Source organism: Macrobrachium rosenbergii, chromosome 9 (genome assembly GCF_040412425.1).
Source record: "Macrobrachium rosenbergii isolate ZJJX-2024 chromosome 9, ASM4041242v1, whole genome shotgun sequence".
In the NCBI taxonomy this organism is placed as follows: Eukaryota; Metazoa; Arthropoda; class Malacostraca; order Decapoda; family Palaemonidae; genus Macrobrachium; species Macrobrachium rosenbergii.
The window spans coordinates 37,329,570-37,347,047 of NC_089749.1; the positions used below are offsets into that span (position 1 = coordinate 37,329,570).

General features: G+C 35.2%; 1 protein-coding gene across 1 annotated transcript in view; it reads left to right on the top strand.

Moving 5' to 3' along the window:
- Positions 1–17,478, top strand: part of LOC136841694 (uncharacterized) — a 184,701-nt gene that overhangs the window by 88,774 nt on the left and 78,449 nt on the right. The window contains 1 exon segment of the mRNA XM_067108909.1: positions 10,941–11,052. Coding sequence (XP_066965010.1) covers positions 10,941–11,052 — 112 coding nt within the window.

Here is a 17,478-nt window from a genome sequence, read left to right on the forward strand (position 1 = left end):
ATATATATATATATATATATATATATATATATATATATATATATATATATATTATATATATTATATATATTATATATATATATATTATATATATTATATATATATATATATATATATATATATATATATATATATATATATATATATATATATATATATATATATATATATATATATATTGTCACAAAGTGATCAAGCACCTGGTTATTACACAAGTAATAAGACCAAAAAGTCACCTCACTTTGACCAGATACTTGAAACCTCATAACAAATATATTAAGACTGAATACTCTAAAGGTACAGTGATCCCATAAAACTTACTTATCACTTGAGAAAATCAATGTAACTTTATCAAGTTATGGGTGAGGTAACAATTAACAGGCTATAAACAGACTAGTGGAAAATGGGCATCACTTCAACAAACACTATAACGGTTTCCCTGGTTCTGTTTCACCTAGATATGTCTCAGGTGAACAAACAGATATATCACTTACCTTGTACACATTCATAATTTCTCTAATTACTGGTGGTCAAAATGAAATGCTGTGCTTTTAAAACTTTAAACAAACAGATTTATTTCTAAGTTCAAAAGTTATATGCAGAGTCCACAATCTCAAAAAGATTTACTATTAACTGATAACAGTGTAAGATTTAAGTATTTCTTAATCAAGTTTAATTCACAAACTTTAATTTATTAAGAAAGTAATTTGGTTAAGTAAGATTCAAACCATTAACTATCACTCAAGTTTTAAACATATACCTGATTAATCAAACCCAACACAAGTGTTCACTAAAATATTACTGATTGGAATCCTCATAAATATTTTCTGAAATCTCAATAATAAGTATGCACTAACAAAATGCTAAGTAATCATCAGCACAAAACTTTGTAAAATAGTAATTATAAAATTATAGTAATATGATAACACAGACATATAAGAATGAAATATGCAAAAATGGAAATATACCAATAGTAATTTTACTAAGACAAAAATATGTTTAAAGATTACATCAATCTTTCAAAAGATTACCTTCATTTTTAAAAAAGGTTAAACTCGCATCTTTCCAAGACTTTCTCAAAGACAACACTGCCAAGTCACAATGACATACACACTGATATATAATTAGCAGCAAGACACATTAGAACTCACTATAAGAGATATTATTCACTTCTTATCAAAATAATAATTCTCTTTTACCTAGAACATCACTTTAACTCTTGACATAACAAAAACCAATAAACATCACATTGCCTTTTGAGTATTACACCATTATACACTTTACACAATGCTTGCACAGCATAAATACCTCAGATCACCTCTTACAAAATGAATACACTTCTTGGGTGAGTTTAACAAAACTTTACAAACAGGAAAGCAGCCAGTATAACACTCTTATATATGAATGGTATTATTGAGAGAGAGAGAGAGAGGAGAGAGAGCCTGTTTCCAGCAGCTCTTGTACCTAACTGCCTGTTTTGGGATCAGTACTGCACTTGTATCTTTAAGCCCTCCCAGAATACATGATACATAAAGTATACATACATTATGCATACAGGTATATATGTGCAGTATACATACAGGGAATTCTAAGGCCCAGAAGGAAATATGCCAGGGCTCTTATCAATTATTGACATCATCCGCTGGACACTCAAACACTTGAACAAACAAAAGGAAGTGCTTTTGGGCCCAAAACTGGCTCGCTGTCAGCATGTCAACTTCAACTCTCTCTCTGTTCCTCATGCCATTACTCAGGATCATGGAAAAGAATAAGCACAGACACAGCTGATAACCATGGAACAGACACATGATAAACATATAACAGGCAATTTGCCGATTGGCTGTCAGCTCATGTCAGATAACCAAAGAGGCCCCTGCCTTTCTCCAAACACGACTTCGTCCGAACACTTGAGTAAATACAGGATGTAGTGATCTGATAAGAATCTCACCCTTTCTCTCTGTCCGGCGCTAACGCTCAGTACCCTTATTAATATATCAAACAAATGGAAAAAACATATCAAGACATTTTAAAATTACATGATACACAATTTATCTGTAAGGAAAGACATTTTAAAATCATATCTCACAACAAATGACGAATATGCAAGCAAAACATCAAAATTTTCACAGAGATACATATTACACTTGTAGAATGGTTTTACATATTATAACACCTTTATATATATATATATATATATATATATATATATATATATATTAACAAATATATATATATATATTATATATATATATATATGGACAAACCCACACACACTTGACGCTTGCAGAATAAATAAATTATAGATGCTCATATAAATATCACATCACCCTTCAGGTGAAATAATTAAGAGACTGGCTGGTACCTAGTTGCCCTATTTGCATATTGACTACCAGCTAACAGTCCTTGACTTTATGTCATAAGTCATGAACAAAGGATTGTTACATAGTGGTAGAAATCACATTAGATTTTTTTATTACTACCTTATTCAGAATATGAAACTGTTTTTAAAAACAAGGAAGAAGCCATTCATCCCATGGATTATCAAACTAGGCATCCCTACAGGTAGGTTCATTGACTTGAAATTGAAGCTGATTGCTTAGCAAAGAATATGGCACCTACCTGTAGTAAAAATCTCCATCTTGTTAGTAAGGTGGGATTGAAGACCAGCCTGAATAAGTGCCAAACTGCAAAGCAGCACTAAAATCTATTTGAATTGTAATTTCTCTCACATATGGTAAACCCTTCAACGAGGTTCTTCTGTGCAACGATTCTGTCTCCATGTGTTGAGTCAAAATGCACAAAAGAGCATAGCAGGTTTGTAATTGCTCCTATTTGCAAGAAATATTGACTACCAGCTAACAGTCCTTTGGATTGCACATAATGGAGTCTTATATAGTGGCTTAAAATTGAGGTTTTTGATGCAACTTTGGACAGCACAGGGAGAATAGAAATTAGCCTGTAGTTATTACAGTCAGCAGATATACCACTCTCTGGAACAGTCATTGTATTACTAAGCTTGTGTTTATCCACAAAGGTAGTACATCCACTATCAGTAAAAATCTATAGAATCTACTAATCTTGAAGGCAACAACAGTTAGAAACTGTTTTAAAAAACAAAGGAAGAAGCCATCAGTTTGATCTTCCATCCTTATCATCGATGGGAAAGCTAAGATCAAGATTATCAAAAATTTTCTAAGCATCCCTAGAGCGTAATTTAAATTATGTAACAGTAGGTTCAGGATGACAAATATCCAGGAGAGGGACATCCTCAGCTGATTGCTTAGCTTCAAAAGCCAGATGAATTAGTTCAGCCTTTTCCTTAGGGCCAGTAACCAATCTCCCATCATCTGTTAGTAGAGGTGGATTGGAAGACCAGCCTGACCCAAAGATAGCTGATGCCAACTTGGTCCACTACAGATAAGGCTTGGTAATTCCATCAACTTTTCGCTTTAAAGAGTTATTGTAATTTCTCTCAGCTATATGGTAAATTCTATTTGCAGCACAGTGGGATTCAACAAATATGGTGTATTTTCATGGGAACGATTCTGTCTCATGTGTTGAGTTTGGCTTGTTTGTCACCTGGTGTTTGTTTACATGTATCATCAAACCGTGGTTGGTCATTTGTCCTGAATTTGATGGCCTTTCTAGGGATATACCTTACTGAAATAGCAATCAGCATTTCATTTAACTTCTTACAATGTGGATCAGATATAGCATCTGAAATATTATGTGCTTGACAAGCTTCAATAATGCGATCACAACTGGCTCTAGGTTTCAGCCAGACTGTTTTTCCAATGGTGGCAATAGGAATTTACTGATTGACAAATGTCCATCTCAGTGGCACAATGGTTGGAAGTGCCTATATACTCACAGACCATGGACTCGACAATAGGTGAAACATCTGTGAATATGAGGTCTAATCTGTTACCAGAAATATCTGTGGGTTCCGAAATTAGCTTGACAAAATTGGATACACAGACTCAAGAACAGACAGGCCATGTTGATCTGTGGAATTTGAATTAAGCCACTCACTGTGCTTTGCATCACAGTTTCTGCAAATAACAAATGAAGCTTTTGATTCCTGTGACTGAGCCATAATATTCTTCTCCAAGAAACAGCCATATATAGAATCGTCAATATTTGGATTGCAGTAAACAGCAAATATGTAAGCACTGTAGGACTTAAAACAAAGAACTTCATGGAAACTGCACTCCAAGTTTTTCTGACGATAAATTGGTTTTCTGGACTTAGTGTATATAGCCATACTTTGCGCATGTGGGATGGTACGACGATAAATAAAGTCAGGGCCATCAAACCCTGGGATTAAAAACTCAACCTTTGACTTGTTACTACTTACAAGTGTTTTGGATAAAAACAACAAATTGTAGTTACAAATTTGACGTAGAGCCTCAAATATTTGGGTAAAGCACTATACAGTTTTTCTTACAGTAATGGTTTTCTTACAGTAATGAATAACAGGCCCAAGGTTCAGTTCAACGTCTCCCAGAAGAAATGAAATGAACATAAAATTAGTAGCAACATTAATAAATAGACTCTTAACAGCAGCAACATAGTAAAAATTAACAGAACAAGAAACAATAATAAAATTAGCAACAACAATATATGTTTACAAAAATTTCATTGGATTTATAAATAAACCTGATCATATATGTCATTGAAAAAAGAATTGGAAGCAACTGGTTGACAAGGTGGAGCCAGCACACCTTGTATGGCAGATAAGATAACCTGCCAGGTTTGCCACAAATTGGGGAGGGCAGTCAGGATGGCTTTAAAAATTATAAAAATCCTAGAAGGAAAAAATTAGGCACATTCCTGATAATCCACCAAGCAACTTTTGCATTCTCATCAGCCTGTCCTACACACTTTTCGAGAAAACAGATAAATGCCTGATTGTACCCTCAAGCAAAGAAACTCAAACCCAAGACCATGGAAGGCCATGGTACAATGGCTATGGCACAATCCAAGGTTGGGGAATAAGGTTTGTATTCAGAGTAACCTTCTCTTAGAAGGTTGCCTATATCCACCCCCTGGTTTGTTTTAGAAGAGTTACCTACCAAGGCTAAAGAGTGTTTTCTCCCCAAACTCATGTTGCTGAGGAAAAGCTGTAACCCACAATGTATGCTAGGTGGACAATAGCGACAAACATACCAACTTTTGGAGACTACAGCTCATCACCTGACTTGTATCAAAGTGGGAGGGGCGACAGAACCCATTAATGCTAGAGCTCAGTAATATGTTTACAAATATAATCTTTTTGCGGATTTCTTTTCAAATCAAAGAATCAAGTTGATACATGCCTTGACTGATGTTCATGTTATGACCGTGGCTTTCTTTTATAAGACTAGACTCAGTGATATTCCTTTCCAGAACATTATTAGAATAAGCTATATTTTTTTGCCCCAGCCCTGTTGCTTGTAAAATTGTTCTCACTAACATGTACAAAAATTCCACTGTTCACCCGTGTATATCTTACACATTTTTCATGCTGTTGCATTCTCTTTTCCAGTGTTTTTCCAGTTTGATCAATATAAAAATTATCACAAGATTTTTACGGAATTTTATATAAACATTCTTTAGTATTGTCGAGAGAGTTCTGTATAAATACTCATTTAAATGTCTTCTTTTCTTAAATGCTACATTAACTACAAAAATCTTAGGATGGGGGATATTTTTCATATTATTAAATGGTAGTACAAGCAGATTTTTTGTGTTGTAAGATTTTTGTTTTGTTTTGATAGTCTTTTTTGCTGCTTCTAATGCACTGTCTCTAATACGTAGTCACGATATTGTAATTTTTTTCCTGTATTCCTAATCTCATCTATTTCATCATCAGTATATTCAGGGCTATATACTGTATGCTTAATGCTTTTAAAAACAAATGTAAAAGTGATTTCTTAGCTTTATTGCTTTAGCCTAAATAAAAAACACTTAGCCAGAAATAATTCAAACCAGTACTAGTTCAATGTATTAGGCAGTCCAAAATGCTTCCTGCTTTTTGTCTTGTACCCATTGTCCCTTTTAGCGACGTTGAACAGTCCTTTTAGTATTTGTGTGGGCGTCATACACTGGCCTACAGTGTGACATCCAGCATTCTTTGTGATAAAAAATGTCAAGAGCAGCTGCTTTTAGTATACCCCCATTACTGTTGCAAAATGTTGCTAAAGCTTTCAGACGACTTTTTCTCGGCTCATCTTTAACATAAGGAATAGCCTCTACAAATGTCATCCAAACAGTCTCAGTTTGACTTCTGTGAAATTTAATATTTCTTTTCTCCCCAAGAATATGTCTAGGAGTCTTTTCTTTTAATCCCTTTTCACAGATACACAAGAAAACTTTGAAACTTTACAATATATACGACTGCTCCTTACATTTGAAGATAAGCTTCTTTAGTGCTTCCAGTATCCTTGGCTCATCAGCTCGATATTTGCTCTGGAGTTTCTGAGCACTTTTTAACTTAATTCCAGTAACATCTATCCCGCAAATTTTGTGGACTTTTCTTGGTGTTTCGCCTACCTGTATGCATTCATAAAGGCTGCTGAAATAAGTGTTCAGTTCCCTCCATTCCTCACTTTTGTGGGCCAAGAAATTGCAGGTCTTTTGAGAAGGTTGTTGAAGTGGGTTTTTCTTAGAGAGAGGTTGCTGCTTTTCCACAAGCTTCATCATGGTCTGTCTTTGCATATTTGCTCGCTGATTCAGGTGGTTCGGCTACAAAAATGGCACTTCTCCTCTTGTGTGAAGAGGGTCCGGGAACTGCGTCACACATCATTTATTGTGAAATAGAAAAAAAAAGTTAGAATTTTTTCTTTATATATTCTTTTCTAACAAAAAATTTCATAGAACAAAAAATGTTTTTCGCAGTGATTTAAATGCTGTATGGAAATATTAACGCGATTGAGAAAGGAAAAATGAAGAAAGAGGCTTAATTCAGTTTCGGTCGTTTTGATGCTTATTTTTCATGAAGGCGTCCAAACGACGGGATTAAAGAGAGACTCCCAAGCTAAAATTCATCAAAATGACGTCATCAGTGAAATCCAAACATAAACAAAGGTCCCCTCACATTGCACACGGGCTCCTCCTACGTTCTGACTGGACTATCATGCGATCATGAAAATGTTGGCCAAAAAACATGATTTCATCATATGTATGCATCGTGTATAGTGTGATGCCAGTTCCCGTAAGCAACACACATTTAATAAGGATTGCGGTAGTGTCGTCGACTTGTTGACAATTTGCTCCGTTTCAATGGCGACTTTCTTAAATAAGAGTAAAATAAATCTTCCTTTATCCTTCACGCAATGGAGGGGACCCCCTTAGGGGGTAGTGCCTTCAGCGAACCTTATTCGGTGCACTGCAGGCATTACTCAAGGTTCTTTGCTGCGTCCCTTCGGCCCCTAGCTGCAGCCCCTTTCATTCCTTTTTTCTGTACCTCCTTTCATATTCTCTTTTCTTCCATCTTACTTTCCACCCTCTCCTAAACAATTGATTCATGGTGCAGCTGCGAGGTTTTCCTCCTGTTACACTTTTCAAACCTTTTATCGTCGGTTTCCGTTTCAGCGCTGAATAACCTCATACGTCCCAGTCCTTGCCTTTTAGCGTAAATTGTATATTCAATTCAATTCAATGGAGAGGAAAGTGTTATGAAAGTTTTTCTCCGAATTTATGGTAGTAGTTGTGGCTGCAGAAGCGAATGCTGCATAGGCCACAAACCGTTGTGGAAGAGGCAGAAGTAACATCCGATGTAGGCGAAATCACACATTTTCTTCCTTCAGGTTACTGCTGCATTTATATATAAGTAAAGTAAGTTGCCTGTTTGAACCCAGCTTTCATTGAGCCACTAATGATGTCGCTAAGACGCAAACAACTGCTGATTTCCGAAGTAAATATTACCAAAATGCAAATGATGTCTGATCGCTGTGTTCATAAATTATAATATGACAATAATACATGAAATATAATTGCATACAGTACGTAAAACAACAATTTTATTAAAATTGTCATTATTCTCAATGCGACTGTATTATCAGACTTTTGCAAATGGATATCTGTCGGTGTAACAACCTAACCAGGGCCAATAGTTTCTCTCTCTCTCTCTCTCTCTCTCTCTCTCTCTCTCTCTCTCTCTCTCTCTCTCTCTCTCTCTCTCTCTCATACACACACACACACACACAAGTGCAGGCTTAAAGAAACAAAAGCAGCAGATTTTTAGGTTTTTGCTGAAAACGAGAGCCAGAAAAATTTGAAATGTTGGAAAACATTGAAAGGTGCCAGGAGATCAGAATTCGGTAGTGCTCTTATAAAGTGCTTAAGTTCTGACGTAGCGAAGGTGTAAGCATTTCCGGGGAGATGCTTATGGAGCAGGCCGGAATTTTCCTAAGGAACTCAACCTAACGAATGACAGTGATTATTCAATAAGCTTTGTTCTGCTTTTGATAACACAGCAATACATGTGGAATGGGCTCGCAAGACTTTGTTTACAAGGAGGTTTTTTGGGGGTGAATTCTTTCCTCTGGAATTTTCCGTGGTTCGTTTGCATGCACGTCATATGCTATTCACTCACATGCTTTGTATTTTTTTTTTTTTTTGTAAGTTTACATTTATAGAGGCCTTCTCTCCAATAAACTTGAAAATTTTCTATGAATGAGTGATTTTGGGCCAACCATATGAGACTAATTCCCAAAAGTACATCACTGTGACTTTCATCTTTGTTGCAATAAAGCCTCAACACCACCTACATTGCCTCTGTACTGATTCTGTCATAAGCTTTCCAAGGTCCATGTATGCCGCATATTGCTCTTTCCTTTACTTACATGTTGCTCACATAACTGCTTCGTAATAAATCCTTGGCCCAAAGACCCTCTTCCTTTTCTTTAACCTTATCAATCTTTATGTCATTTCTTACTTTGTGTAAGCATCCCTCCCATGGTATACTAAATAACATTGTCCCTCTAAGTCTCACCGTCACCTCTATAACTTTTACCCTTATACAGTGTAGCAGTTATCCCTTTTGCCCATTTCTTTTAAACATTCCTTAGATCAAACATACCAAATAAACTTTGGTCGGCCACTCAGTCACATTATTAACTGTGATACAGCATCTCACTTGTGGCCCCACTAACCGCCCTCCATCTGCAACCTCTACATTGCCACCCTTACGTCTTCAGCAGTCACCTCCACAAGCACGTTTGAACTTACACGAATCTTGTCATCACTGCTTGTTGAATTCACCACATTAAATAAAACTTTTGAAATATTCTCTTCACCAAATTAGGACTGCATTTTCTTCAGGCGGTATCTCTCTATATGCATGTTTTAATTCTGATATCAATTAGTTCACTAACATAAATGTTTCCCGTAGAACGGCTTATTTTCCTTAAAATTGTAATGAAGTTGAATATGTCGAATATTTGGGAACATTAATATCCATTACAAGATTAACTAAGTTAAAATTTAGTAGAAGACTAAATAAGGCAAATCAAACAGGCTGAATACTTGTAAGTCAAGTCTAGTGAAATTTCATACTAAATCAAACAGGCTGAATACTTGTAAATCAAGTCTAGTCAAATTTCATACTATAGTGTACATAAGTCTAGTACGATCTGTATTGCTATACAGATATACATGAATATTTGACGGTAAAATAGTATATAAAAGATTTTGTCAATCAGTCAATAAAATTTTAAAAAGAGTATTAGGAGTCTGAGGGCCTTAAGAGTTACAAACAATCCTACAAGTCAGATTACGAAAGTTCTGTTGCGTATATAAGATTATAGTGAAGTGGAGATGAAGATGCCTTGGACCCTTAAGGTCTTTGCAGAAACTTTGTGCCAATAACATGTGACGGTGTCAGCTGGACTCGAGTGTGTACCAGAAGATCCAGAACGGCCAAACATACTAGGAGGAGAATTATGAGACCAGAGATCTATAGAAGATAAAGCATAGGGAAGATATGAGTGGCAGAATTTCAGAGGCTCACACCGTCATACGGCTTTGGAGGCAGTATGATTAAAATAATGTTTAAAATTCAGAGGATTTAGTTTCAAGTGGCGAGGTCTAAAGACATTATGCGTTTTACAGGCTTTAGTACATTTTAATCCAACCAGCCCTTTAGTTTTAAAAGATTCTAGAGTGGCTTGTCGTCATTGAGCGTAGAGGTATCAGAGTGGAATTTTGCTGGGTTCCAGCACATGTTGGTGTGCCTGGAAATGAAGAGGCTGATAAATTGGCAAAAACAGCTGCGTCAGAACTACTTCCATGGAGGTGTCAAATATTACAGTGATTTTTGGCCGAATATCAGGCGGTCTCTTTGTGATATTTGGCAACAGCGTCAGGACTCTGTAGACCAGAATAAGGTGAAATAGATCAAAAGTGTCATATCACCTTGGAAGTATAACTTAATGCCCCGAAGATGGGAAACTGCCCTCTGTCGTCTTCGCATTGGCCATACCCATTAACACGAGTTTTTAATGACGGGCAGGCCTTGCCCCTACTGTGAGGATGGATTGCTTAGTCCCCTTGACTGTAAAGCATTTGTTGGTCGAATGCCCCATTCTTAGGGATTTAAGAGTTCAATACCTCTCTGAAGCTCAGGGTGGGGATGGCGGGTACATCCTTGCCAATATCCTTTGAGAGGATGTGATGTATGATGGTAGTGGCATTTTTAAATATATTTTAGAACCTGGAGTTTTACATAAGATATAATTTTATTTCCTACAAGTTTTAATTATATTATAAATATACGATACTGTGTAGTCCTTTAATTAACATCGGCGTCAATGACCATAGAAGTCACGACGCTTGATAACTTAAAATCATTCATTCATTCTTATTTCTTCTCAATTATTATTTTGTATTTGGCTTATCCTTACCCTACATATGCCGCAAATGCACAGTAGTTTAATGTCTCTTCATTCCCATTGCAGGACTGACGACATGGGGTCGTCGTGTTGGCAAGAAGCTTGAGCAGCTGACACGATCCCCCAGCCGAGAGAAGGTCAACTCTTCTGGCATCTTCTCCAGAACTTCTTCTACCAGGTAAAAGGGAATGTGCTTGCCTCTTCGTCTTTTTCCTCTAACTTATATACAACCCTATATTTTTAAAACATTATTAACGTGTACGTTCACACGCAAGTTTACACAAACTTATATATATATATATATATATATATATATATATATATATATATATATATATATATATATATATATATATATATATTATACATATATATATATATATATATATATATATATATATATATATATATATATATATATATATATATATATACATCTATTGTAAATATATATAAAACTACACATGAATAACTTTTTAAAATATAGGATTGTGTGAACGTACACATGATATAATACAGTTAAAAAATATATATATATATATATATATATATATATACAGTATATATATATATATATATATATATATATATATATATATATATATATATATATATATATTAACAAATATTATGCCACATATTTCGTTTAGTATTGTTCAATCGTGGATCACTTAGATCCAAGGGGAATTATAAGTGATGAGTCTTCCCAACGAGGTAACATGTTATATGTGGCTCTAACTTATATATATGTAGAATCTACTGGTCACTTTTTACCAGATACATATGCAGTTGTAATGGCCACAGTCCCCTCTTCACTTCTCGAATTCTTCGCGCTTTTTTGGATACGCTTGTCACTACAAAGTCTTAAGATCCAAGTGCAAGAAAAATGAAGTTGTGATGTCCGGTGGCGGGAAACAAACCTGGGCTCCATAATCACAACTAGGTTACGTCGTGGTCAGGTCGGCAACATGACCTAGTTGTGATTGTGGGCTTGCAACTTCATCTTACAATACTGCTGCCTGGTTGGAAAACAACAAAATTACAGTGACTTTGACCACTTAGGAATCAGTGAATCTAATTGGTGACGAAGAGCTTAACACTTATAATTCGTTTTGGTTGTAAATTATTACCGAGGTATTGTGTAAGAAATTTGTCAATATTTGTGAACACTTATAATTATATTTTAATTGTATATATTATATATATACCGATATATTGTATATACTGGATATTAAATAAATAAATTTGTATAATATATTATATATATATATATATATATATATATATATATATATATTATATATATATATACACATTTATATACATGTATATGAATATATATACCATATATATATATATATATATATATATATATATATATATATATATATATATTTATATATATATATATATATATATACAGACCCCAGTTTTACAACGGGTCTGGGTTATGACATTCGAGGTTACAATGCTTTTCAAATATATTCATCAGAAATTATTTCCCGGTTTACTGACGCATGTTCCAGGGTTACAGCGCTAACGACTCTGATCCTACAGAAGAAATATTGCTCCAAAATGGCAGAATAATGAAAATTTCGAGTGTTTTTTAAAGAAAAACTCAATAAAAATGCAGTTTACATCATTTTCAATGCATCAGATGCATTGAAAGCAAGGTCTTCTTTGGATTTTTGATGATTTTCGACAATTTTTGGTTTATATATATATATATATATATATATATATATATATATATATATATATATATATATATAATCATATATATATATATATATGGTATTGTGAACTGGACATTAAACAAAATTAAACAGTATTTAAAATTAATATATATATATATATATATATAAATATATATATATATATATATATATATATATATATATATATATATATATATATATATATATATATATAATACTCTCATCTCTCTCTCTCTCTCTCTCTCTCTCTCTCTCTCTCTATTATAGTTCCTCGTTGGAAGAGTCGGTAGAGTTCTTGGCTAGCACTCTGCTAGACCCGAGTTTGAGTCTCCAGCCAGCCAATGAAGAATTTGAGGAATTTATTTCTGGTGATAGAAATTCATTTCTCAGTGTAATGTGGTTCAGATTCCACAATAAGCTGTAGGCCCCGTTGCTAGGTAACCAATTGGTTCTTAGCCAGGTAAAATAAGTCTAATCCTTCAGGCCAGCCCCAGGAGAGCTGTTAATCAGCTCAGTGGTCTGGTTAAACTAAGGTATTCTTTCTTTCTATTATGTATGAACCATCTGAGATTGTGTATGAAGGGGCAGTGTTGTAGAGGTTGTACTGCACAAAGGGTTCATCACTCAATCATTTATCAACACTCAATATAGATGGGGCAGTGGCTGTCTTTTATTCTGGAGCCATCCTGTCGGGAAAGTACTGGAAACTAAAACCTTACACACACACACACACACACACACACACACACACACACACATATATATATATATATGTCACAAAGTGACCAAGTACCTGGTTATCACACAACTAGTTACAAAATCCAAAATTTTTCTTCTCTTCAGCCAGATACCTGAACCCTCATAACAATAAAATTACGACTGAACGCTCTAAAGGTAACAGTGATCCCTTTATGACTCGCTTATCACTTGAAATATCAAACTGGGTTTACCAAGTTATTTGTGAGGTAATGAGATATACTAGATAAAAAAGGGCATCACTCTATCAAACAACTATAATTGTTTCCCTGGTGTTAATTCACTTTAGTCCTGCTAAAGGAGAACAAAACATGTCTATCACTTACCTTGTGCATACACAAATAACCCTGTTCACTGGTGGTGAAAATGAAACACTGTATTTTTAAAACTTTAAATACAAAAATTTATTTCTAGCTTCAAAAGTTATAATTAGAATTCACAATATGAAAAAAATTACCATTACTTGAAAACAATATAAGATTTCATTAATTCTTAAACATGATTAATTCACCAAAACTTTAATTTATCAAGAAATTACATTAACTAAGCAAAATTCAAACTAGTAAGATTTACTCAAGATTTGAAAAAGAAATCTTACAAATGAAAATCAAGTTAGGTATGCAATGTTAAAGTATCAACATAAGTGAAATGTTATGTAAATAAATGTTAATCTCCAACACAAAAGTTGGGTAATACTATGAAATTGCAAATACAAGAACACAAAGAACATATAAAAATGCAAAATCAAGAACACACAAAAATGCAAAAACAAGAACATACAAAAATGTAAAAAAGATTTATCAACTGTTAATTCCACTGAGTCCAAATCTATCTGACACTCTTATTTTACCATGGTAAAAATAAGTAAAAGCCACTTTATCTTATACAAGTTTCTGAACACTTTTACAAAACTCTTGCTGCAGCTCAAAACACTTTTTATCTGTCACTGTTACACTAACAGTTTCCAAAAACTCACATTTTAACTTATATGTTTGGAGTGTGACCACGAATTTTGCTCTCTTCTGAAGGATGAGAGAGAGAGAGAGAGAGAGAGAGAGAGAGAGAGAGAGAGAGAGAGAGAGAGAGAGAGAGAGAGAGAGAGAGAGACCAACTTAACTCTATAGAGTCTCTGTCTGAACTGATCAGCTTCCAAAAATTCTTCTATAAGAGTAAACCTGTGTTGCCAGTTAAGCATTTTTGGAAATGGGTCACTCTGGGAATCATCTTTGGGAAAAAACAGGAATAAACAGAGTTTCTTCCCCTGGAGAAGGGAAAATATACAAGATAATTTTTTTCCAGCTCCAAAGAGCTACAGTATATAAGCCTGTTCTCTCATCAGTATAATTGACAGGAATTTACTGTACTCACATCTGTGTAAACAGAAAAGGCCTCTGGATCAGGCAGTTTATCTAAACCTGTCATCCCACATCTCTTTAGCTAATGGAGGATTTCCTGTCTTAACACTTGTGCAAACAACAAACTTTTAGACCAGCCATGGTTATCTAACTTGTCATCTCATATCCCTTTTAGTTGACAACTTAGTGGTTAGGGTCTCTCTCACATAAAGGATTTCTTGTGGTCACCCACTTGACACCTGAACAAACATTCAGATGCAAGCATAAGAGCCTAATAGGAAAATGCATCTTATCTCTAAAATCACACAGTACACAACAAACACGAGAGAACATATCAGTAGTACAGAAGTGTATTAATTTTACAGAAAACACACATATTATAAGACATAGTATAATATATGTATATATATTGATATGTTCTTAGCTAGGGAATCTAGTTTAACCAATGGGTTACACTAGGGATAATAATAATAATAATCTTCATTGTGGCAGGGCCATATACAGTGAACCCCGTATTCGCGGGAGGATGCTTACCACACCCCCTCCCCCCACGAATAGCTAAAATCCACGAATACTTAAAACCCCTCTAAAAACACTAAAAACTGCCCATTTAGATAGTTTAAACACAAGAAAACCCCTGTAAAAATGCATATACCCGAGTGTTTTAATAGTTTTATCACAAAAAGTGCATTTATTCATAAAAATTATATGAGAATACAGCAATTAGTGAATATTTCTCAATGAAAAATACCGCGAATGGGCGAATTTTCCGCGAATAATGGCTAGATATGTTCCACAGAGAAGCCCGCGAGTGCGTGAGTCCGTGAATCATGAGAATGCGAATACGGGGGTTTACTGTACATGGAATATACAAATACAGTGCACACAATCTAGATACATAAGGTAACATGATCAAAATAGTTATTGGCAGTATCCACACAGCTGCTGAAGAAGTAGAAAAAATAGAATTCATAATAATGATAATGACAGCAATTATATGGAGAATAATAGAAAAAAAATAAAAAATGTTAACAATAAAAAATACATATTGCAGACGATTGATTTCCACCTGGTTACAGAAGTCAGGTCCAGAAGGTATATACGAATATTGAAAATTGCAAAACTCTACAATTATATTAATCACAGTAATAATAAAAGTAAAAATAAAAATAACCAAAAAATAACAATAAAATAATAGAAATATAATAATAATAATATAATAATAATAATAATATATGCAGGGAGTAGACCTTCTTTGATGCATGTTTTGTTGAAAATAATGGCAGTTTTTAACAAATTAATCTTATACAGGTTTTTTTCAATTCTCCTGATAATTCGCTTTTTTGGCTCGGCTAGGTTGTTGAGTAGAATTCCAATATTCATATTTGTCTAAACTGGGATGTTAGTCAAAGATTATATTTGCTTATATCTTGTATATTTGTAGTCTACATGTTTCGACCATCTCGGTGGTCATTGTCAGGACGTTGGTGAGGACAAACTAAATGTGTAACGACTAACGAGTTAGATCGGCTTTTATGTGAGTGGTGGGCATGGTCAAATTCGGTGCTGAATTATCATTGGAGGCCTGTGGGCATTCCTTCTTGCTCTAAGCTGCATTTCATGTGTTGATGGTCTGTTTTGCATGTGAGCGCTGCATCGCTGGGAAGGAGCAGGGGAATTTTGATAGGCTCTTCCGTTGAATGATGAATCTTGTTCAATGGTCGCGTTGTGGTGGGCGCTCATTGTGGGTCTCCTGGTAGCTGTAGGAAGAAGAAAGGTCTCTTTCGTGATGTTCAATGATGGTCTTTCTTTTCCTATATGCAAGGCTTCCAAGAGGTGTAGTTGGCGATGGCCTGATGCTTGAACTATAATGTCAATATTCAGGATAATGTCTTGTCGTTTAATTCTCTGAATGTGGGCAGTTTTTGCATGATTGAAGATTGCTCCCTCTTGTGCATGGCAGGACACTCTCGTCGAAAAACGCATCTTTGTCATTCCGATGTAACTGCCGAGGCATCCTCGGACGGGGCATAGGTAACAGTAAACTACGTTGTTTTTCTTGAGTCGTGCTGAGGTGTGACTGGATTGTTCTTCAGTATTAAACTGCTTGTTTTCCGGTTCTTGTAATAAATTAGAGGTTGATAATGAAGGACAATCCATCACACCTCAACAGGACCTCTTAAGAAAACCAGTGTAGTTTACCGTTACCTATGCCCCGTCCGAGGATGCCTCGGCAGTTACATCGGAATGACAACGATGTGTTTTTCGAAGAGAGTGTCCTGCCATGCACAAGAGGGAGCAATCTTCAATCATGCAAAAACTGCCCTTGTGGTAGAAGGCGAGTCTGTGCCTGAACCCCTACTTGGGGTGTCAGTAAGTTCCCCTGTGGGGGCCTGGTCCCAGGTTAGGTTGTATCTGGAGACTTTTATATTAGAACTGAAATTCTCACCTTTAAGAACATCGAGATGTTGAAATAGGCAGGTAATCCTGTAGGCCACTTCATGTTTAATTTTGCATGGGAGTTCTTGGGAGATAAGAGGGTTGAAGCCTGTGAGAAACTTGATTCTCTCCACTGTGGCGTCTAGGTTCACCGACAAGCGTAAATTGTGGATCACAACGTGACAATCTTCTCAGGTTTTGGGCGAGGTGATTCATGAGTGTTGGGCAGACAGTCGAGATGTTCTTTTCTTTTTTATACTTGTTTAAGTCTGCCAGCCCCCAATCCCCTCATGATCAATCACATCTTCATCCACAACGGGGGGCTGGGCGGGAGAC